This window comes from Heliconius melpomene, chromosome 7 (genome assembly GCF_056956725.1).
Source record: "Heliconius melpomene rosina isolate 202511_hmr_F chromosome 7, ASM5695672v1, whole genome shotgun sequence".
Lineage (NCBI taxonomy): Eukaryota > Metazoa > Arthropoda > Insecta > Lepidoptera > Nymphalidae > Heliconius > Heliconius melpomene.
In genome coordinates, this window is record NC_140395.1 from 9610128 (window position 1) to 9636637 (window position 26510).

At 33.2% G+C, this 26510-nt stretch overlaps 1 protein-coding gene across 2 annotated transcripts in view; it reads right to left on the reverse strand.

Annotated features, from left to right (window-relative positions):
* Window positions 1-2186: 2186 nt before the first annotated feature.
* The window catches only part of Pdk1 (Phosphoinositide-dependent kinase 1), a 43575-nt gene continuing 19251 nt past the window's right edge, over window positions 2187-26510 (reverse strand). The window contains exons 1-5 of one of the 2 annotated variants that reach the window (XM_085187544.1): window positions 8864-9377; window positions 6029-6287; window positions 4994-5920; window positions 3996-4273; window positions 2187-3717 (exon numbers count right to left, since the gene is read on the reverse strand). In XM_085187544.1, coding sequence (XP_085043670.1) covers window positions 3613-3717; window positions 3996-4273; window positions 4994-5920; window positions 6029-6287; window positions 8864-9013 — 1719 coding nt within the window. In that variant the 5' untranslated portion in view covers window positions 9014-9377 and the 3' untranslated portion in view covers window positions 2187-3612. Of the gene's footprint in view, window positions 3718-3995; window positions 4274-4993; window positions 5921-6028; window positions 6288-8863; window positions 9378-26510 lie in introns of those variants that run through there. The other variant, XM_085187545.1, reaches the window with a different exon arrangement.

The following is a 26510-nucleotide window of genomic DNA, read 5'->3' on the forward strand; positions in this document are numbered from 1 at the left end:
TACAAAGATTTTTTAGTGTACCGAAAAAGGGACCATAATGCATCAATGAATGCAATGAAATATTTTTTTACAAACATTCCAAGTTTGTAAGAAAGACACTTCAAGTTTTACTTTTTAAAGTTAGTATTTATAAAATATTAATACCATTTGTGAAATATCAAATAAGGTAAGTGACGGTAACTTCGTGATAGTACGTGGTTTCGTGAGTTTTGCTTCTGGCAAAAATAATAAGCAATTTAAGTATTATTTACGGAAACTATATATTGGTATATAATCTTTATACTTTCAACTGTCTAAAAACTAAGTAACAATATTTTAATGATAAAATTGAGCGTATAGCGACATTTTAAACGCAGAGTTGGCTACAAACTGCATTGTAACGTGTCTGCGATGCTTGCGACCGTAAGACTAGGGTAAGAATTTCTTAAGGTTGTAGAAAGACAAAAGTAAGTTATTCGAATAAAACATTGAATATATGCTTTTTTGTATTCTATAATTAAACATTTTATTGAAAAAAAAAATAGATGGAAGCATAAAATTCTTTTAAAATTGCAATAAATCGATTCACGAAATAGCAGACATTTTATTTATCAAGTGTCCGCTATTTCGTGTTACTACCGAATTAGGGAAATCTTAGATACTTTTTAATAAATTTATATTTATGTTATAACTAAGATAATTTAAATTTAAAGCTTAAAATCAGTTACTGTATTTATTAAAGTTTCTCGTGATCGAAATTCGGTATATGTTTTGTCCACTTAAATTTCTATATTACTATTTTAAAGGTAACCTGAATTGGTAATTTTAAGCTAAATTCGTATAGGTACTGCCAATGTAATTTTATTTTTTAATCAACCTTTATAATTTATTTTTGTGTATTTTATCGAATATACGTAGTTGTTAATGATTACTTTACATAATGTAAAAAATACTGAATAAACAGAACTGCGGAAGTTACTAAAATCAGTAACACGAAATAAGATCCCCTACATTTCATTATTTTCTCTAACTTCGTGACAAATAAATCTACGTAAAATCAGCACATTGACTTCTTTGTCTTTGTTAATAGTGTTTATCTTAGTCTTGTTATAAGTCTAAATAAAGATCTTTTTATTTTTTCAAGAATTTTTCAGGAATATAATATATACCTACTAAACACAAAACGCCGTACAAACTGGTTGCGAAAATATATAGTTCTATAAACTGGCATACCTAGCTTCAAAAAAATTAAGTTGAATTTTGAGTTTTTTTATATATTTTTTATAAAAAAAATATATAAACGTTCAAAAATGTAGTTTTTTTAAAACTGAGCTTATATAATTTGTAAATTATAAAAGTTGGGGCTACTCGTGGCGCAGAAGTACAAAGTGTGACTGTAAAACCGACTGGTTGTGGGTTCGATCCCCACTCCAGGAGATGAAAATAGGAATAGTATAGAAAATAGAAAATATTTATTTAAATTTATATTTCAGGCAAAGCACGGCGTTGAGTTGTGCCACTTAACATGCTTTGACTCCGGAATTCCGCAGAAAGTGGGGAACGGAGTGTTTTAAAAACACTAGGTTCCTACCTATCTACATACCTACCTATCTACCTACCTATCTACCTACCTACCTATATACCTACCTACCTACCTAGGCCTATCCTGCTGTGTGCGGGATACAGCGTGAAGATGATTTAATTTGATTTGATTTTTTTTATGAAAGTTTTAATGTCGTTAAGCTGATCTACCTTTTTTTTTTTATTTACAAATTCTTTACAATCCAAACCAATAAAGGTGTTAATTTTTTTTATTATAAAACCTCACTCGCGAGGTAAAAACTTGTGACCCGAAATAGGGGACACAAACTCACGAAGTTAGAAACAGAGCTAAATTTTATCACGAAGTAGGGTTCAAATTAGAGGTCCACAAATAAATTAATATAAAAATTAAGTTAAACCGCATAATTCACACATTAAATTACTGCCAAAAGACCCACTTTGATCACACTAAAATTTGCAAATTCATATAACCTTTAATAATGTATTTACAATAGTTTAAAGTTATGAGAGCCTTAAACTGCCGAACTCCCGTACATTTACCTTATGGTAAGTTAAAAAAATATATAAACATTGGAATTCTTAAAATATTCTTAGATCCATAATGACAAGGATTAAGGAAGGAGGAATATATAAAAAAAGCAAAATTCTTAAAAAATCAACTTCAATTTATTTTCAATTTCTTATTTACTTTATGGAATTTACGCAATACAAATGTTTTTTTTTAAATATAACTAGTATAGTTAACAGTTATTTAATTTTAAATGCAGACAGTTTATTAGTAACAATGTCATGGAGTAGTTCCAATTTATGTTGAATACAGCCCAATGCTAATCAATTAAATCATTTAAAATAACAGAATTTAATAGATGGAAACTCATTTTCCTAGATTTTTATATTTTTCTAAGTGACTTGGATTAAATCCCCATTACATTAAGCCCATCTGAAACAAATACTTCCAGGCAAGTTTTAGGCATTTAAAACTATTAAGCTAAAAGGTTACAACATTTAACTGATTTCATAAAAACAAAACAACAAAATAACAAAAGTATCAAAAAAAGCCATGACATTGAATTTTCTAGCAGTTTCATCACTATTTTTATTTATAATAACAAACACAAACAACAAAACTCAAACTTGTATTAAAAAAAAAAATTTTTTTCTGAAAATAAACCGAATTTAGGAAATCAGTTGTTAAGAAATGTCGGGACGATAGCCCGATCATTTCAACATTGTCGCTATCACCTTCGGCGATATTATCCGTATACTTTAACTAAGTTAGGATTATAGTGCAGCGTGCGTGTACTGCACGTGTATTGAAAGCACTAACTCAACGACTTCACATCGATGAGGTGGAGCAGGACGAGCGGACATCGCATTAGTCCGCGTACATCCTTTCCTAAATTAAGAAGCTATCCTTCTTATACAAAGAATGTTTCCCCTTTATCTACACTGACTTGCAAACTAACAATTTTACAGTTCTTTAAACTCGCTCACTCATCGACACATGTGACAAGGGCGGAAACAATTCTTTCTATATTTGTCTACTGTTTTTTTAATATCTGTACAATAGTCGCATTCCGTTGGCAAATAATTAAAATAAAATAAATAATTATTAATTTAGCTACAAATTGCCTAGTTACCAACCGGAATGGGCTTCGTGAACACGCGGGTGGCGAATAACAAATCCATTCTTACGAGGCCGGCGTTAAGTTGACGGCCCAAATATACAAGTCACATTACACCTAATGATTTCGATAATAAATTACGACAAATATTTACATATTACCGCGGATATCCACAATTAAATAAACTTAAATTAGAGCAATAATTTAAGAAGGTCGGGACATACTAGTAGGAATCAGTCATTCGGCGCACCGACCTGTGAACCCGCCGGGGCGCGCCGCGCGGCCTAAACGTGGTCGCAAACTTAAAGGATTGTTCGTAACTGAGGACACGAGTCTTCGTCGTGAGAGGCATCTCCGGATGATTTCGTGTTTCGTGCTTGAAATGAAGCCTAGTTATATCCTAGAAGAGTGCTCGCTCTGCCCGAGCGAGCGGGGCGCGGACCGCCTAGGTCGTGTCCCGCCCGTAGGTGCCGATGCGCACCTCGTCGATCACGCGCGTCCACTCCAGCGCGTACGACTGCGGGTCCTCCAGGTAGTATGTACGATTTGGCTGCAATAAAAATTATATCATTAACATCTTACGTTATATTCAAAACTATTTTTAGGTTTAAGTTCACACTTTTTCAGTTTCACACTTTCCGCACAATTTTCGAGACATTGCGCGATAAATGGCGAAATTCAAAGAATAAATTAAAATAATTATTAGAGGTGAATTGAAATCGTCGCGTGACAGTCAGACCTTTTTGTATTGTTTGAAAATGAATAACATCACAGAAAAAAGAGGAAACGACAAATAACAGAATATAAATAAATTGCACTAATTCTTACCGTGTACACTAAAAATATTCTAAAGTTCTTTGCTTCGACACGCAACTCTGGCGACCAAGGTATCTCTCCCTTGAGCACCATGTTGACGGGGTCCACGTAGAAGAGTCGCGGGCCTGTCGTCAACAATAACATGCGGCGTCTCGCAAACAATCCCTTTCGTTTTTCTACAAGTCCTTGTTTCAATATGAGTTCTCCGTCCACGAATTGATGCCATCTGTTTTCACGGGCCTGAACTTCCAGACGACGCCGCTTCTCTTCGGGACTGATATTTAGAATTCCTGTAATTAAAAGTGAATCATCCATTAATAGTGTTTAAATTTATTCTTACAAACACTATGCACGAGAAAGATGAATTATTAAAGGAGTGCAAAAATATTTTCCCATTTACTCATTGTCTACACATGTAACGAAACGCGAGCTCAGCTGTTTATTAAGATCATTAATAAAGCGGGCCGTGACGAGTCATTCAATAATGTCGCAACTGAGAATGCAGGGCTCTTATGCGGGAAATGACGTCATGCCTACACAGTACAAACGTAAATCGAGAACATAAGGATGTCCGTTTCGACCTAACAATGCTGGCTGGCGATGACGCGTCAATCTGTATACAATCTACACAGATTGTATTATGATATCTTATAATTTATTAAAACGTAGATGTAAGAACAATGTTTATTTCTGTTGCAGTTACTAATCTATCAATGAAATCAATGTGGGCGTAAATTTGATCATTAAGTGGAAACGGAAAACCATATTGCTATTATCAGACCCGATTCATTTAGAAACATGAGCATTTTGCAAAGAATTTAGGTCATGAACGATCCTCTTACTCGTCGCTTCAATGAGCTGTAAGTATTGGTCAGTATTTAAACATCATATCTATATTAAATTAATTTACTTTTTAAAACATTATTTTACCTTGAATATATAATAAAAGTTAATAATATAGGACATTTACTGTCTTAACTTAAAATTATGTAAAAGACAAAATTCCTTACCTCTCGATGTAGATAGATCGAATTCCCATAAGCGTAGTATTTGTCTACCGCCTAGTCCTGGTTCTAAGTGATCAGGTACTGTGTATTCTTCTTCAAAGGATCCTCCGGGTAAATAAGGGCTTATTTTAGGTGGAGTTTGTTCCCAAATATTTTCCCAATCGATACCTTCAAAGAAAGGATGTTGACGGATACTTTCATATGTATCACCCTTGTCATTTGATCCGAGCCTCTTAGTGTGGTCTAAAACAAGAAGCTTCTCAACTAAATCCTTAGCATCAGCAGGGAAGCCTTCCGGAAATTCATATTCCATTTTGAGAATTTTTTGAAAGGTGAGAAATTCTGTTGACGCCCGAAAAGGGGGTAGACCAGATATCATTTGATAGATAATGCAGCCCAAAGCCCACAAATCTGAAGCACGTGTGTCTACACGATTTTGCAATAGATCCGGGCTGACGTATTGTGCCGTTCCAACAAAACTAATCTTTCTAGATCTTACGTTTGATGATGAATCTTGTTCTTCGGTCACGGGTGGTGTAGAGGATCTAATTTTTTCTGGCTCTAGAATTTTAACTGTTCCGAAATCGGCAATTTGTAAATGCATATTTTCATCTAGTAAAATATTTTCCGGTTTAAGGTCACGGTGGATTATTCCTTTAGCGTGCATTTTTTCTAAAGCTAGTAATAACTCAGCAGCATAATATTTCGCTACATTTAGTTCAAAGGAGCCTACTTTGTTTATATAATGTAATAATTCTCCATTCTTAGCATAAGACAACACGAAATACAGTCGCTCTTCATCTTGAAATGTGCAGTAAAGTTTCACAAACCCATGCGGGACATTAAAAAGCATGTTAAGAGCATCTTTTTCACGTTTAATATACTGTACTTTTTGATGGCGCACGATATGACTCTTTTCACATACTTTAACTGAAAAAAAAAGAACATTTTATTATTGTATGTATTAAGACAAGAATCGTTAACAAACACAAACTTGTGGTTTATCTCGAAGCTAAATGGAATATAATAGATACTTACTTGCATATTCTTTGCCAGTGTGAATATCTTTCGCCAAAAATACTGTGCTATAGCAGCCGTCACCGATCAGCTTTCCAAATATATAATCTTTAGCAGTGCGCTTTGTGTGTCTGTAAGATTGACTTGACGAATGCGTCGATGTCGGTGTAGGAACTGGAGCGGCTGCTGCTTGAGATGCTTGCATTTTTACTGGTGATTCGGCTGTAGACTCTGATGTCGCTATTGGTGCCCGTACTTCAGTTGTGGCCTTGCCGTTTGGCTGTAACAACGAAAGGAAAATTATTATTACCATAAAAGCTAACAACAGATGAATTCTTGACGGCAATTTGACACATTACAAAATTTCAAATAAAATAGGATTTCAAACACGTAAATACTTTTTTGTTTTCATGGTAAGTTCTCAGTGTTTGATAATGAGAAAAATTATTGTTATATAATGACTGACAGCGAGCGATGAAAAACAAAGTGACAAGAAGTTTTTATTTCACGTTTAACATTGAACTAACACACCTATTGCCACGATATCACTATACATTTTCCCTTAATCTTAAATTAATCCGATAATAACAATTTTGCGATTCTGAAATTTGTGCAAAAAGACACACCACCACGTTAAGAGTTGAGTTTACAACTAAACGTCTGATGTATTCGAAACGCCGCCACGTTCATTGGCCTCACCAACAGTTCGATGATCCAATTTCTAAAGTTTGCGGCCCAAGTTTTTTGTTCATTTGCTTACGGAGGCGTAATAAAAACACCGTATCTATTTAGATCACCAGAATAGACAAATCATATTGCAATTTTTTTACAAATACAATTAGGGATCGACGGCTTACGCAAGCTGTCGACAAACAAATGTCATATCAAAAGATAGTGTCGAGTCATCTTGTTTTGCCATCATTTAATGTTTTTAAAGTTATTAATCAGTTACAACTGAAAACCCTACTTATAACGGTATACCTATGTTGATATTCCTAAATGTGGAGTATAAAAAATCGATTTCCTAAAATTCCTGAATTGAAGAATCTTTTTCCTAGTCTAAATAAGAAGTTTAGACGGCGTCTATGAGTTTAACAACGATTTAAGTGTATGTAGCGCATGAGTCACTAAAATAAGTGAAGTTGGTCCATGTAGACCGCAAGTGGGTCTCGCATTCCGCCACAACGGTACTTCGAGCGCATTCCCACCGCAAGTCGCAACGCATTCCGCGGCTCGCGCACACTACACTACTCTGTACCCGACCTCGATCCCCACCACCCACCAATACTACTCAGACATGAGACCCTCTACGTCGATGACCGCACCTACGAACACATTCATCAAACAATTCTCTCTTTCACATGTCACATGCGGTTCACGCGTGGGTAATAAGATTGTCTTTTGAAAGTAAGCTTAATAGTAAGAATTGCAATAAATATTGTTGCTTATTAACATCCTACGTTTATCAGTGGAGGCAAAAATTAAAATTACTTATTCAAGACATCGTAAACACGCATTGAATGAATGATAGTATAAAAACAAAGTGCTATCTATGTATGAGCATTTATAAACAGTAAACTTAATTATAATTAGATATGAGCGAGATGTTTATGAATTGCGAATTTTAAATAATAACAAGAATGCCACTTAGGTCACCTGATTTTTATATCCAAAAGTATTGTAATAAAAGACAGTATATTGCATATTTTTAGAATGCTTTTGTAATCCCCATAATTAATCTAAATTGCAGTTACTAATAATAAATTAATTAGATTTTTCTCTAAAAAAATAGTGTAAATGGCACATAATTAATTATACTCATTATATGATTTCCTATGTTGGTTACAAATGTTTACATAGCAATTTTCCGTATTAATTGTTGTTATTGACAAATTTTATAATATAAATTCTTTAAAATTTCTTCCTGTTAACCATTTTCCGCCAATGTTTTCATTTTTCTTAAACTATGGAACCAACTAATGAATTCAGTTCTCATTAGACACAAAAAGTGTGTCAGTACTTTTTGTATTGCTTAATTTAAAAAAAAACAATATATAGTTAAATTATAAATAAACATAGATCGATGCCATAACCAAATGTTAACACAAGATAACCTTTGGCAAATTTAAAAATATGTGATAATAAAACATCTATTTTCATAAAGTAGGTATAGATAAATTTTAAATAGTTACTGTCGTAAATATCACATGAGGAGTTAGACGACGACGTGGAAACTTGCGAAATGATCAGCATAACTTTCGCAGTGGGCCGTTACAAGGAGTGATGAATGCGAGTCGTGAATCGTTTGTACTTTGCAGTCAGTGGTAAACAAGATGGTCACGCAGACTACGCGTGAACAAACAAGTGTCGCGTCAGCGCCGCGCCCGCCGCCGCCGCCGCCCGTCACACGCGGCCCGCTCCTCGCGTCGGACGGTGCCTCGGGCAGCGTCTGCCGTCTACGTCTACCTCTTGCATGTAGGAAAAATATCGAGCGAAAGTGCACTCGATGCAGCGAAAGTTTATCAACAATCTTTCGCTACAAATATGCCACGTTGTTGTAACATATTTGCTATGTTTTGTTTACATCTACAAAGGTCTTAGTTTTTAACTCATATTTCTTAGCTAAAAAACATACAATTTTGATATCCCAAAAGTCAACACCAACTAAAATGGGACAACATGTATTTTTGCTGAAAAATGCTTTTAATATGACATATTACATGAAATTTATACAAACATAAGGTACTTGTAGAAACTGTGGTTTCTTAAATGTCATACATGTGGGTACAGTTACAGACAAGACTAAATGTATTTATAAAATAATCACCAGCAATAGTGAGAGACCATTGGCCGTACCTTTGACTTTGATGAGGGCTGTTTCCCGCGCTTCGTGGAGCTGACGCCAAGGAGTTTGAGAATCCTGTTAGCTGCCTCGAGAAGTGTTGCACTGCCCCTCGATCCCCGTTTAACTCTGATGGTCAATCCGCTCATTTCTATACTTCGCATACGTTGTATCTCACTCCTTTAGAATTGTTCAAAATTGTCCAAATCACGATCACAGTTCATGAAGCTTAATATTCAAAATTGAACCTACACGTTCCAAACACTTAACTTACACGAGATATTAAATACGATATATTTTACTAAGGAATGCAACAAAATTTAACTAGACGTATAATAATTATACTATAATTAATAATAATAATAAATATTAATAGACTATTCAGTAGAGCGCGCGTGAACACGACCGAACGATTCGACAGCGCGTTGCAGACTAAAGTAGTAGCAAACACGGCGCTTGATGCAGGCAAGGCATTGACTACGTCCTCCGCTCAGTAGACGGAATAATCGCACGGTCGCGGACCGCGGTACGTACGCGGTACGGCGCACCGTTTGTTGGTGTAAAGTGGAGCTCCCCCTCGCCGCGCGCTTCCGCCACCGCCTCCGTCAGCCACCCCCTCGGAACTGCCTCGTGCCTCGTGTCGTAGATGCTAACCATGCTGCATTATAGGCATAGCGTATACACTGGCCCTATGATTTCTTTTAACATTAATAATGTTTGAACTTTCAGGATACATTCTTATATTATTTAAAGTAAAAATAAATAATTAAGAAAATGATTGTTATTTGAAATTAATCGTTTTCGTTACAAAGAGTTTATTGAAATATGGGATTTGCCGTTGTTCAATGTGAATATTTACAAGTACGCATAAATATGAATGTAAAATATATACGAAATATGTAAAACATAATATTATACAGAAATACAGCCCACGTGACTATGTTTTGAAACTTTGAGGGCGGGCGTGGGGTCGTACTGACGCAGCGTGTTATGGCTATGGAGGGAAGTACAGGGGACAAGGGGGGGGAGAGGGTCGAATTTGAAAATCAATAACATTAAGATGTGCAGCGGGAGCGTAACGCCTTCCGTTCCGATGAAAATGTAAGATTACTATTTGCATACTCTCTTCACTTTTCATGTATTGTTTTGTGTTGTGTTAAAGGCAAAAAACTAAATATTATTAATATTAATAAAATAAAAATAATATAGAAATTAACAGTGTTCACTCGTTATGTTAAGAACTTATTGTTATCATTATTAGCTAATTGGCAATTCGGGGTAAACCAATCACTTCTAACATTAAATAAATTACACATATAGTAGATAGATAACAGATGGCACGTTCCTATAACAACTTCATAAATACGACATTAAATAGTCATTATTACAAATGATGTTGGGTAGAAAACAAAATAATTAACACAACCTTGAGGTTTTTCAATCTAATTTTAAATGTACCTGCACATTCTAAGAATAACAAAATAGAAGACGAACATATAATAAACTAATTTAAGCTTGCAGACGTAGTGTCTAGTCACCAATTCTTAATTGCTAAAGCAGCGCAGCCTTTCTGTGAGAGCAGATAATACAAGAAAATATTCTGTGACTCAATTTTTCTATGAATGTATTTAGTGTCATATTTTTGTGATTTATCTAAAGCTCTTTTAATATACACATTATGTACATGTTAGTTGCGTAGCTTAAACATATTGTTGTTTATTTGTATAGCATAAATAAATGTTTTGTATTTACTTATCATACGGAGATAAGAGCTATTTTTGGCTACGCACTAATAATCACTGCATCGTGATATTTTTAATAAAAAAAAAACAAGCCAAGATAATTTATATACAAATACAAAAACCATCAAGATAATATTCAGGTAAAGTTAATAAAAAAAATGTGTTGCACAGCTGCCGCTGTCGGCACGCGCAACGTTGCACATGTTGCTCACATCTGCAGTCTACACTTCCTATAAATGGTAATTTTAATGTAGAAGATTACAATATTTACTTCTATATATTTGTTTTTTCCTGATTCTCCGTTGCCCTATTATTCTCGTATCAATAAGTGGGTGCATGTAAACAAGAGATCAAAATTAACAATATGTTTTCTTCTGTTCGAACGCTTGCTATGTTTACTCTTCTAAGATTTTTTTTAAAAGAAAACTTTATCATAAAAATTAAATTAAAATTTTCATGTTTAAAAATATTTTCTTTTACAACATGCACGTACAAATAAATAATATTTTATTCGGGAATCGGAAAACCTAGTCGCTCGGGGTATACAACAAAGCCAGGTGGTTCGACATTTTTTGCCTTTCCAAGACGGCCAACGAAGTGGGCCCAAGCTGGTCTGGAAGGTTTCTTTCAAAAACAAAATAAAAGCTGCATCGTGCATTGAACTTCCCACCTGGCTCTACTTTATATGGTAAACTAATCAAAAGACATAAACAGTACAAGCTGCTTTATTTTTGTGTTACCAACAACTGTATGCAAATGTAAAAAAATATTTTGGTTATCTTGTATATTATCTAAAATAAACCAGTGTATTTGCCTACTTATAGTTATTGCTTGATTTTTTTAGAAAAATAATTATTTGTAATTTTTGTACTTGTTGACTGAACACAATAGTGGTAGATTCATCCTACTCGTGGGAATTTTATTAACGTCCTCGTATACATATTCTCTATCGGCACCAAAATTTTATACACGGCGGAGAGATGAGAACACAGGGATTTATTATTGACTTGCAATTTGTCATTTAAAGAAAACGTAGACTTTGTGTACCTAAAGATCTATGGAGACAATGCCACGTGTGCACCACGTGGTTGCGTACATTTGCACTTACGCCCTACAACCACGTGTCGCTTACTTCGGTACTAGTTTTAAATATGCATAATATATTTAAAAAAAATGTTTTAGTTGATTACAATATATGCTTTTTATTTATTATCGTCATATTTAAACAAGTTTTAGTACAAATAGTACTCGTCATAACATTTTTAGTACATTTTTATTATTCGCAAAATGTTTAAAAAAAAAGTTATAATTAATAAAAATTTATTACTAAAAATAGTAAATATTAATGTAAAGTTATTCTATGCGATAAAAACGATTAATATTTATTGTTTATACTTTTACAATTAAAATATACATAAACATTTATTGCATAGCGACAACAATCAATGCACTTGCATAAGCAAATGTTACCTATATTATTTATTTTCATACGTGTTGCTAATACACGTGTAACCCTGCAAGTAAACATTGTTTTGAGTTACTTTTAACGCATAATGTGTTAAATTAAATACTTTGGAGTGCTTCGTGTTTATATAATATTTTTAAACATACACGTGTAATTAATATTTTGCTTAGCTATATATTAAACTCGATTTTGTCTGCGGCTTCGCCCGCGTGGTCATAAAAAGTATTCGAGGTTACTCTGATTGCAACTTGCAAGTATAGTAGATTACATCGAAACGATAAACGTGATGTCATAGTATAGCCTATATATAGCCTTCCTCGATAAATGGACAATGCAAAACAAAAAGTTTTGTCAATTTAAACTAAATACTTCCTGAGATTAGCGCGTTCAACCAAACAAACTCTTAAGCTTTATCATATTAGTACAGTATGTACGTATGAATAAAGATTCTACATATATACAGGATATTACCTATTCGTAATCACGTTACATATTTAAATTTTAAACGACGATGAAAACAAAAATATTTTTTCGAGCATTGTTATTCTTTCTTGATCATCAAAATTCCTAAATATATAATAATTTGCCTACTAAATATCAGTTTACATATAATCGCAGAATAACATTGTCAGCTTTATTCCGGCAACACGAAGGCGCCTAACAAGGTTATCGACGCAAACGTCTTGGACGACGACCTTGAGGCGGTCCTTTGACCCTACAACGTCGTTGGTTTAGTGTTCGTTGATACTTCGCAAACCACCTGCCTGGGTGCCCCCGAGGCGACGCCACGCATCACATGGCGTTAATTCAAATACATATCCCTATAACGGTCGATATGCATCGGCGGATGTTTACATATTGACTATTTATATGCACGTACGTATTGTATAAACGTATCAACACACCATATTTTTATATTGTTTATAATAGCTTTAAACTATTTTATTAGCTATTTTGTTAAAACAATTGTAGTATTAGACATTTTTTTAAACGCTGTATCCCTCTCATAACAGGGTAGGCAGAGGGTCACCTTGTGTTAAGACACTACAGTTCTTCACTCTCCGCCGAATTCCCGAAAGAAAGAACCAGAACAAAGCAATTAAAATATTAAATATTATATTTTCTCAAGGATTTACGGCATATATACCTACTTAAATAATACATAGTTTGCAAATTCCAGACAAGTTTTTAATGTACAAGTAGTATACAACTAACTGGTAATTGGATTATTTTAAATGTTAATTGGGTAATACATAATAATATGTATCGTTCCCATAAAAAGCGCCAGAGCGCGACGGTCGTTGTCCTGAAAGGTAGATGAACACGTTGAAACCTAAATGTTTTATACCTTATAAGTACATACGTATTAAATGTATTTATACATGAGTTTATTTATCTATAAACAAGTGAATTAAAAAATATATTTTTTATTATTAATAATAAAATTATTTTATTTCTTAACTAGCGATGCGATCGCAGCTTTGCCCACGTGGACTACACAAGACTGATATCATATTATAAATCATTGACATTTTAGGCTTTAAAATATGCAAGTATTTAACATATTTACCCGCCATCTTGTATTACTTTGTCTAATAGTAAAAATTGTATCAAAAAGCTTTGCGTAATTGTAAGATTTAAGAGTAAATTTGCGGATTAATTTTAAATTATGTAAAGAAGATGAGATGAAGAGAAAAACTATTATTTGGAGAATTGAGAAATATAGTAGAACCGAAAACAGACATTTTTAAAATTTTCTTCTGTGCGTTTGTGCACAAATATAAAAGCGGCTTGGAATTCATATTAATTAACAAATAATCATGTAGTGGCTTCAATAAGCATATGATACCAAAAAAGTTTAAGGGTAGGTATTATTTAATACTAATTGTCTAGTAACTTAATCTATCGCGAGTTAAGTAACACTTCCTTTAGCTTTACAGGCTTCTTTCCGTTTTTGTTAGTGGGTATATAATACACAAAGGTAACGAGGAAAATATGTGGAAATAGACAATTAGATCATGACCGTCAAAGTTTGTTAATAACGAATTCCAAGTTACGCGTGTAGTTCCACAGTTGTGGAAGATACTACGATAATACGATAATACCGATATAGAAGTAGATTTTGCGTAAGACTTGCAAAATATAAAGAGTCAGCAATTTTAAATGCTTCTTAAGCGACTTGGTGCATATTGAACTCTAAAGGGAAATATTTCAAAAAAAATCCTGTTTATTTTACTATATAATAAAAAAAATAAGTATTGTTGATGCCAAAAATTAATTTTCTACATACTTCTGTATTTTGTCAACATCTTAAAATAACCTTAAACAGGAAACAACTGGATGAAAAAAAAAAACAAATAATGAATTCAAAATAACATATGGACACAGACATAAATCTTCCATTCAACAACAGAGTAGCGTAGCGTAGGAAAGAGTGTTTTATATTTAGATATGTAAATATCCTATATTAACATAAATCTATTATAGGCGTCGCGGTTAAAAATACGAAGTGGGATTTAAAAGAGATCGGCAGTTCGTGGCGGGCTCGGAGACGCATGCCGCACGCACAATGCGCCTGGTATTCCGGTGAGTGGAATGCCTCTGCTCACATACTTTTATTCACTTCCCGCGCGTCTAGACACCAACATTTGAGGTTCCCATGCAAACTCAATCTTAAGTCCCGATCATAAGATTTGTATTACGGCCGGCGCTGCCGAGTTTAACCCGTATAAAAACGGCTTCGCTGTCCTCGGAAAGTGCATTGATCTCATGGCGCGTCCTTCTATGGTACAAAAATTGCTGCACGTGATATGCGCATCCCTTTCGTGTAGCTAGGCGTGGTGACGGTGCGAGAAGGATACCAAAGACGTAGTAGGCAGGATGCGCGTAGCGAACTGCGGGCAATACACCCAGGCGGGCGCAATGAACGGCGGCCATTAACGTGGAAGTACCATAACCACGTTTTGGCGCCTACCGTGTAGGGAATAGGAAACACTCCAAAATACGTAAAGAACATAGTCAAATTTGTTTAGTGAAGCAGACATTTTAAGATGAATAGCTAGCTGTCTGTGCCTGATATACGTCTGTAGTTGTTGAAATCATGTCGTAGAGTAGATTGTTATACTATAAAAATACAATTTATTAAAAATTTAAATAAATTAATGTCATACTTTCGTTTCGTACTTTAATTTTAAAACGATGTATAATATTTTATCTTGCAAATGCTTTCTATTAGATATTTTTCAAATTAGAATAAACAGTTAAGCAAACCGCGTGGCGTCAGAATATTCGCGCCAAAATCTGTAATTTTCAAGATGGCGGCAACCACGTGGTTTCCAGATTGTAAATTATATATTTATTCGTCTTTGTTAATACTTTATTATTTATACAATGTTATATTATAATAACATTTGTCAAATAAATCTTATTTATGGATATAAAATTTGTTAATATGCAAAGAATTTACTAGTAGTATATTTAGTTATAGCTTAGAAAGAGCTTTATTAGGGGGGTGGGGCTTTGTTGTTCAAAAATAATAGTTTTAAGAATTTTCCGAACTATAACTAAAGGAATGTTTTTGTGGGCATTTGTCGGCTACTTCTAATGCTAACTCTCTTAATGTGTGAGTGCAAATTCTTCGAAGGATGCGATGCATTCACCAATGCGTTCAACTTTGTTCGACCGGATCGACCGCTATACGAGTACATACCTGAGGCCGTTTTATTTAAAATTTGACATGTGAACAATTTTAAAACTTTAAAGTAATAATGATAAGAAATTCCATTCTTTTTATAGTATTTTTTTTTACAGAATTCGTCTATTGCAAATTTATATTTTTAAGCATGGCAGCAATATCTTATTTCATGCTTATATTTGATCGTTTTAAGTGGAACTGACAAAAACACATAAAAAACGAATGCCTAAGTTGTCTGGGCAGTGAACTCGCTTTTGCCTGCAAAAAAGTAACTAAGAATATAATGTTAAGATTCGTGACCCTAAAACTAGACTTAAATACTAGGAAGTATTATTTTAAAGAATATTTTTATGTTTTAATTCTAGTCGCAACGTAAACTCAAAAATATATCCATGATATAAATAAACCAAAAGTAAGTTATTTTTTCAATTATATTTTAAGATAAAGTAAAATATAAAAATAGTCTGTAGAATATAAGTACGTATGTTTAATTTTTCATGAAATATGTAAATTTTAGTTGAATGAATAAAGTTTCTTGTTAGTAAGGAAAATATTCAAATAAACTGAATACATATTAATAATACTCGTATTTTCTATATTAAAATATTTGTAGCATGCTATTTCTGTGGCAGCAGATGAATTAAATATCTTTAATTGAAATTATATAGGTATACTCGTATATCCTTAGGTAATCAAGGAAATCAGTCAGTAATTTGATATTAAAAGTTTAAATATTTTTTTAACAAATTAGAAAGAAATCAATAAATTAATGAAGAACAAAGAAATAAGAATAATTTTAAAAACTAAAATATAGAACTGGTTATTTTTTAATTATTTGATATTGATATTTATGCAGGTAAATATACATATGTACATAAATAATAGGTCGTAATAATAAATTAATAAGTATCAATTATATTAATTTTCCCACCTCGGAAGGAATAAATAAAATAAGTGAATAACAAAGTTGGCATTTCAAGTAATACACGAGTGAATCAAGCAAAGGGAATGTGCGCTGTCGGCGCGCGCCGTCGCGGTCGTTCGCCGCTGCATGTTCGCATCCTTCCAGCGGCTACATTCCTGCCATTCTTTGTCTCGCCTAAGAAATGCTTTTAAGTCTTCAAACATTACTATGTCCAAAATTTATTTAATGATTATGATATGAATGTGCTTTTAAATACAAACTAACTACTATCTCGTCACGATATTATTTTTAAATTTAAAGAATTTCAAGTAAACTAAAAATATTTTATTTTACATTCTTAATACAATAAATTTTGAATATACAAATAAATCAGCTTTTTATACTGCAATGTTTTGAAGTGTATAAAATGTTAAAGAGTCAGTCTGTTCATGTTTTTATGGCTTACTTTTTGTTAACGATAATAGCTTTGTTGAATATCTATTTATAAAAATGTTTAAACTTATAATGAGAATACCATTTTTTGCCGACTTCAACTTTCATTCACATTCATGGAACTAACTGTTAGTCGTTTAGAAAGTATTTGAGCTGAACAAAACAAACAAACATGACTACAACAGACTTTTGCCTTTTACTTGTATTATGTAGAGTTCGTAATGCGAACCACGCTCATGAACGACACGGGTTTCCCGTTGACCGTACAACTTATCTTTTTCCTCAATTTTGTTTTTGTACAGTTTAAATAAATAATCTTCCATATATATTATGAAGATGTTTCATTGTAAAACATGTTTAACAAGCCTTATTATTATGTATATTAATTTTATACAACATTTTTATATTTATATAATAAATATAACAGTTGCTGTATTTTTAACTATTATCTTGGTTCATTATATAATTTAAACAGGTGAATTTTTCAGAATTTGAATTATAAAATATAATTTTAAAATAAGTTAATATTAGCTAATGATTAATATTCATTTACCTCTTGTACTAAAAAGTAATTTTATAAGCCAAGGACAAATAAAAAAAGTACAAACAAAGCAAAAGGAATCTGCTTCATGCCTTAAGACTCAGTCAAACGATTCACATGTGCGCCACATTCAAGTTGTTTTATGGTCTCCGAAATTGTAATCTAATTGATGATTAATTATATATCGTTAGCGTTTAAGTACGACAAGAAATATAAACTTACAGTACAAATAAAGAAAAAACAGAATTTAGAAATTTATAGGTATATTACAGGAAACAAAATATTAACTCATATAATTGTAGTTAAACTTAAGTTTGTGAATTTTTATAGATTGTACTTGCCGTTGACCCACTATTATGAATTGATCATAGAGTTTTAATTTTGTATTATACCAAATAAAACGTTTGCTATTATTAATTATTATAAAAATTGTATTATACTTTCCTTGTATTTTTACAATTATTATTAACAAATGTTTCTTTTTGTTATAGCCTAACAATAACTATATAGTTATCAAAATACTTGTATAAAATTGCACATTCTATCGACAAAGATTATATATCGCAAGCAGTACCAACGCGCGGGTGGTCTCTGACTCAACATTCAACACAATTCATTGCAGCCTGCTAGCGACTCATTGTTAACACCCATTCACAAATGAGGAAGGACTGTCGAACTCATAGGCTGCGCAGGCGCATATTCAAACTTGGCTTGATAAACATAAATTTTAACTCTTACAAATATTCTAGGTGTGATGTGTTTACAAGGATATTGTTTTATCTAAATAATTATATTATAAACGAGCTTAAATATAAATTAATGACCGTAATGAAGTAATACCTAACTCAAATTACCTAACAATTTTTACCAGCTATCTTTGAATTACTTTAGGAGTTGTCTAGTACATGAAAAATGTCATATATGAATTTATAATAGTACTAGCGGCCCGCTCGCGGTTTCACCCGCGTGAACTATGTTATTATTAATTTCTGTCTCCATGACTACGTTCTAGGGACGTTATGCAAAATTTGAGACTCCTAGCATTTCTAGTAACCAAGTTTCATACAAACTTTGGATCCCAAAAACAACCCCTTAGAAGTCGAATATTGCAAATTCCCGTCTTAGCGAGCACCTACGTCCTATAAATAACTCCTCTGCAAAATTTGAGATTCCTAGCACTTGTAGTTTCTGAGATTTCGTGATGAGTGAGTGACCTTTCGATTTTATATATATATAGATTTAAAAAAGTACAATTTAACAAAAAGTACAATACAAAAGAGTCATTTAAAATATAGTAAACTTGAACGACTGTATCGATATGATTCGTCAATTCTCAGAAATAATAGGTCACAAAAGGCAATAAGCCGAGCCCCACCCAAATGGCGTCTGTCTCTTTCCTCTTACATTTAAATTTGCCCTTGTCTGTGTGCGCCAGACAGACATAATGCCAACGGACCACGTGAAGCGGCTCACCTGCCCCTACCGCGAATCATTTAAAGAATATTTGATCAATGTCAAAAAAGGAGAAGTTCAATTCTATACCAAGTTTCCTGTTGCTTTGTAATTTTAATTTAAAAAAAAAATATTGCATATAACCTCAAAGATTATCTTATATTGTGCTCTACATCGTCTCAATTTATCTTTAATTTTAATATAATTTTGCTAAACAAATTCACTAAATACATATATATAAATAATATTAAAAAACATTAAAAGTAGAAAAAATACTTTTTCAAAAATAAGCTTTCCCTATAAATTGTGAAAGGACATTATAAGTTGATAGTAAAAGCTTTAAAGACAAAAATTGTTACTTTTTAACGCGCAAACACAAGGTTGTTTGTCGGTTAATTTTAAACAGTCTAGGTTCTTCAATTCTTTTACCCTACTTAAGGTCACGTAATACAGTAACCTAGATCCTGCCCAGGCATAACAGCCAAATAAAAGTTTCATTCAAATCGCTTCAGTAGTTCAAATATACGTGTAAAAACTGTTTGAAAGTGATGGCTTCATATTCAATTTGTGTTTTCACAGACATATATTTTTTAATTTTTATATTTACTATAGATTAGTAATATATCCCATTCAAATCTTTAACATAATATTTTGTAGCCGAGCAGACGGTATTAAATTTCTAATAGCACTCTAAAGCAATTATTAATATTTAGAAAAAAAACCAGTAAGTCGAGCGTAGAGGTCGGCGCGCACCTCGTCGCCCCGCCGTCTGCTCACCTTGGGTCACCGCTGTTCATCCACAGAACATCCGGCTGTATCTTTGCTCATTTAAATACTATGCATTTGTTTATATCCACAGAAACATCGGTGAAGTAGGCTAACGTATACGCCATTCGTACTTCGTTACTTTCACTCGCTATTCACATAAACACGCGGCAGAAACGGGTTTCTAGTCGCAAGCGTGAGAATATAAATACGAAATCGTTATAGGGATTGAGTGGCTCGATCAAATAAATGGCCGATCATTCTATTCTTGTTATATAAATGTAACATTTAGCCCCTATGGTGTCAACTACCAGTATTAAAAACCATAACAGACCCGCATGAAGGGAGTATTGTTAAATAATAATTCTAATTAGTCTTGGCAATAGGTTTTCTCTGCACGGCGTGCTATATGATAGAAAAAAATGCAGAGAAAACCTAGTAACAAGACACTCCGTTATCCTCTTTTTGCACGAATTCGAGATATTGTGGTCAATGGCGGTATTCAAATGCTACGCTTTGTATTACTAGAGAAAATATGAATAATTAATTTCCGAGTGGAGATTGAATTTACAACCATTACATAGTCTGGTTATGCCCCATTTCAGTACGATGATCTCGTTTAAAATATTTATTTCTCTCCCCAGTCTCTTGTATAATATACACTTCTCTCTGTCTCTCTAACTCTTACGTGCTTAAAAAAACCTATACATTATAAATACGTATACTGCACAATAAGTGTAAGTGCATCATAAGCTCGTAGCACGTGTAACGCGATAAGAATAAAAGGTAAAGCAAGTACAACTACCAACTATATGAACACATAACGATTAGACACACTTTTGAAAAGTTACTATACCCGTGTACGGTTATAGTTCTTGCATAACAATACTTCAGTGTCATTTTGTAGAAACGCTATATAACCAGTTAAGGCCGGTCATGGCGCAGCGGCTCAAAGTGTGACTGTAAAGGCGACTAGTCATAGGTTCGATTCCCACTCGAGGATATGAAATATTTATTTAAATCGAGGCGCGGCGTTGAGTTCCGTCAATCACCACGCAATGCCTCTAGAATTCGGCGGAAAGTGGGGAACAATCTCTTTTTATTGGGTTCCCTATGTCTACCCTGCAGTGTGCATTATACCGGATGAAGCTATAACCAGTACATACGTACGTACGAAGATTGGCTTGTAAAAGTTGGCTCGTGTAGCCCCGCCACACGTGGTATACGCTACACTGCATTTCTTATCGTCCACAAGAAACAATATTGGTAAGCACGAAAAAGTAATAAAATTTTCCATTATCGACGTAAACTCGAATGAAAACAAACACGATATACTCGTACTCGTACTAGCAAGGCGGCACGTGTAAGCCTACAGATGTTTATTCTTATTTAGTGAGCTCATTTACATCTAATAAGGAACGTTTGAAATGCTATTTAAGCCTGCATCTACCTATATATTATGTAGTTAGAAAAATATTTTTTATATTTTTTCGTAAATATGAATATGTCAAAATATAAAAAAATAATTCAATATTAAAAAAATATATTTTATACACATATTTAATCGAAGTGTATTAATGAAAATTGAAACAATAATAAAAAGTTTGACCAAAAAAATATACTGATGATTAAAGTGAGACTGTAAATGGGGTTACTTTCCCGACATTTCCTTATCTTTGTAAGGAAATGAGACTTTCTAAATTTATCAAATGATTACTGTTACTTCCAAGCTTACAATGGCTGCTATAATATATTAATAGTACTGTTTTTTGTTTCGTTTTAGTGAAAAAGGGATCCCTCAAGTCATCAAATCGACACCAGAAAAATTATAGTCAATTTTTTCACTAATCAGATTTAATAAATAATTGGCAAACCTGCGTAGATCAGCGTATTTAGTAGAATTCAGCATTCAGCACATATTGCTACAGATTTTAGAATGTTCAACCCCTCGCTTTCATCAAAAATCGGTTGAACTTAATGGTTATTTACATTATTGTCATGATACTTTTTAGGATCTAAAAAATCATACCAAAAGAGTTCTTGTAAATTTCATAAACTACAGGAAGTGTCAAACGACCATCAACAACTGCTTAAATAAATTATGATAAGAAATTCTACGCCTACATCGCGCTTGGGTCGCTAGTATTACAAAACTTTTTTAAAGGTTCACATCATATTTGTATCTCAAAGTTGAAGATAATTATATTATTTAAGCCATCATCATCACCATGCTGGACATAGGCCTCTCCAATGGCACGCCACTGAGTTCGATCTTTAGCTTTTCGCATCCAGCCATGTATGGCCTATAAGCCATATATTTAATGAAATAATAGATTTCGTTCAAAGACAACACGAGAGCCGAACTCCAATGAATGTAGAATAAAATAACAACGCATTTTACATGTAGGGTCACAGGAAGTGTATGTCGATGATCTCTTTCACGAGACAATCGATACCATTGTTTCGACATAACGATACTCTTGTACAAACAGACCGACGCGCGACGCGACGCCGGACTTCGACCCCTCGATTGCGGCGCAATAACCAAACTAGTGTAAATGAAATATATAGAGACATCCTAAATTGTTCAATCAATGTTTATAACAAACATGCTCATATCCTTTTAATAGATTTCTTGAATGATAACGGTAAATATATCTTTCTACGGATTTTTTTGTAGTGTTAAATTTTTTATTAAAACTTTTTCATATATAAATATAGGCTAAAGTTTTACACATTAAAGTTAAAAAAAACGCTAGTTTAAGATTTTATATATCCAGAGTTAAAAGTAACTAATATTTTTAAAGAGATTTGTTAAAAAATACAATAAAATTGTATATATCCAAAATTAAAAGTAAGAGAATGGTGTAACTAATATTTTTTCTAAAGTATTCGTAAGTGCTGGTGACGCTGATGGCACTTCGTGGAAAGGAAAACGGATCAGCAGGGCGCGGCGTCTGCGAGCTTTATTTATATTTCCATTGAGTCGCCTTCGCCCCCTTTCGCCGCACCTCTGCAATTTGACACGCCTAGTACTACCACCAGCCGCCTATTAAAAATGCTAATAAAGAAAAATCGATAAATTCTTAATACTATGTTATATATACCATCTTCTAATTAAAGATATTTATTAAAAATTGAATATTTTTGTGCATATTACATTTTTGGCAAATTTAACTATAAAATAACTTATGGAGAAATAAGTGCATAGTGCTAGACATAAGAAACAACAAAATAGTTACGCTAAAAACCTAATAAATATCTAGTTACTCGTGTTTATCTGATAATGTTCTGAATAACAGGTTATAGTGGCTCAGTATCACTGATAGCTTATCACATACGTGTAAAAAATTGCGTCTTTTGATAAGATAGCATACCTACGAATACGTACCTACTCACTCACTATTGTTTACATTACTGAAGGGTCGAGACAACCACGTCACTTACTAAGCATTATAATATTAATGAAGTTGAAACTGAACAGCGTTTCTATAGTTAAATATTGAACTAATTATATTAGAAAATAGAGATTAAACATTACATATATGAAAATATACAAAAAAAAATATACTAAAAAATCTATAATGTCTCAAAAGTGCATCGGTATATAAAACAAGACAACAATAATAACGTCCGGCTGTGTATTGTTGGCGGCGCTCGACAGTGCGCGGTGCACACTGGTATCGTATTGCGGCTAAATGCGGACACGATGCGGCGCCCGCGTAAATAAACGCAAACAACGCACGCACTAATAAATCCATCTTTTACTAAACCCGCAGCCAGCCATCTGGTTACGGATTATGTCCATAATGATGATGATGATGATGGCCTACCAAATTAAGGAAAGTAATCATCAAATTTTAACATTATTATTTTCTTCTCTTCCTTGTGGTTTTTCAATGAAATTAATATATAGCAAAAGCATAGCATAGCATTTGTAACGTATTATGTTAATATGGAATGAATGAATTTGGATTTCATTCATTAATATAAGAAAAAAAAATTTTTACGTCATGGCATAAAATTGAATGCGCTTCTCTACTCTTTTTATGTTTAATAAATTTCAAAAAGTTTATTTAATAAGTTAAATTCAACAAGTATAAGTTAATTCTTATAAAGAAAGTAAGTAAAAGTAATATATAATTCAATTTATTTAGTTGTGGCTTATGTGTCTGGACTTTGGCACGTACGGGTATAACTCGACCGTCTAGATATTTAAATATATCAAATTCACATGTCCTTTAAGATCGTCCTGAACTAAATGTATCCATCCATAAAATAACAAAGAAAAACTTCGATGTTTTATTAACATTATAAAACTTTAATTAGATATCTTTGACTTGTAAAACAAAATTAAAAACATACCTGTTAATAACAACTAAGATCAACTTAACGTAATGTTGTCTACTTACGTATTTTTCAGTAATTGAAATTAATTTATTAGTGCTATTTTTATATCTACTGCTCCCTACTGCTCTGCCGTTGATTTTTTCTGGTTAAAAATGTATTATAGTAGAAATTCCCAGTGCATATTTTAATCCATTCTTCATTAATCATTATGTTTTTAAAGTAACTAAATATTAATATATGAGGAACGTAATTGAAATCCGAGACAAATATAATTATAGATAATATTCCATGTTGAAAACAGAATATATGAAATATTTATATATTTTTTTTTATGAAATTATAACGCAAAATATATTTTCATATATTGGTCATTCCGAGGCCACTTCCGGAGCAAAGCCCAAAATCCGGAAACGGAAAGATTACTTATTACCCCCATTAGTTTTAGCTAGTCCAAATGGAAGGAAGTGTATTGTGTAATAATTAGGGTAATATTTACCGCGGCACAGCCAAGAGCATGAATCACGTGCAGCGTCGGTGCCCGGTGACCAAACTGATCCCGTCTTGGCGTACTAACTCGTTCTTATTTTAAACTACCCTAATATACTATCATTGACACGTTCGTCTGACGTCAATTGCCATGAAAAATTACAAATTACTATATTTCATTGTTTATCTTCAATGTTTTAACGGACTGTACCGGACCGGGTTTATTTTATTGGGGCATTAATAAAACGACAAAAGAATTCAAGATAAACAATAAAAAAATGAAATCATAGGTCTCGCATGATTAATTCTTCTATACAATTAGTGCATTGAGTACACAGCTATAAGCACAGAATTACATCATAGGCGCGCGACGGACGGACGGGCTGCGTCATCTGGTGAGGTAGTCAGTTCTGGTATGCAGCATTATAATGGAGTTGTGTTAAATATAGACTGTATACATATGCATGTAGAGCTGCCCTCGTGATCAGCGGCGCTCGCCGGCGCCGAGCCAAACCGGGGCGTTGCAGCGGTGGCGTCGGCGAGGCCGCGTCACCCATCCATCACATCGCTCATCATCCGCCAGAAATAGAACATGAGCCTAGTGTTTCATTCCTCGGATTCCGTTCCCCATAAACATGTCTCTAGGTTTAAATTTTGATGATTATAACATAACAGCAATGTTAGAGATAGATAACCTTTTATCGAACGGTTGTGTTTGTAAACACGGATAAAGAATTTATTTATATTAAAATGACTTACACCGGTCGGAGGTCGCTCGTAATAATACATGTGTTGTGATTGAAATTACATAATATGAAATACATCAATGAGCTACTGTATACAATTCACAATTTGATTGCCAAGAATCTTCACATACCTAATACGCTATTAATTTGACTAGGTCTTATAGCCGGGTGAACATTTAGAACGTACTAGAAAATTAAGAAAGTAAATAAATTATCTTATAGAACTATAAAATTCAGGAAATGCTTACTTTTTCGAAACAAGAGCAAACAAAGGGTTTCTGCGTGGTGCTAGTTCCAGGGCGGTATAGTTTCATAAAGTTAAGATATAACACTTATATTTTATCCAAATATTTCTGTATTAATTGAGTGATTTAATAAAAGAGACAAATAAATTGGACACAAATGTTATGTTTAATTGGGTTATCGTTCAAAAAATATAAAATAATTCATATTATTTAAATTTGTTAAGATATAAATCTGGTATCAACCTGCGTCACAATCATCACAACTGATGAGTTGTTTGCGCGGCGCGTGCATGAGCAATAGAAGCAACTCTAAATCGTAAACAAGGGGCATCGTTCTCGCCCGAGAATATTCCGCTGGACTCTGCCGCCTTGTGCCCTACTTGTACGCTACATACAAAACAGCACGCCGGAAATACCGGTATGCATTCTTATTATAGTATTCGCAAACAACATATTTACGGAAATTTGAATGTAAGGTATAATTGTTGCCAAAAGTAACTAAGTATAATTATACATAAATATTTGTATTCAATTATAAACAATAAAATAAATATATTTAATATAGTGTCAAAGCAAATTAAATCACCTTCACGCTGTATCCCGCACACAGCAGGGTAGGCAGAGGGAACTTAGTGTTAAGACACTCCGTTCCTTAAAATAAAAACCAGGATTAAATTAAATAAAAACTTATTTATAATTATATTATGGTTATGAGTTGACTCTGTATTACGTTACTTTTTCTAAGTAAGACCCAGTGACAAAACGACTACATGAGGATAAAAATAATAATTTAGATTTTGCTTAACACAAACTTCCAA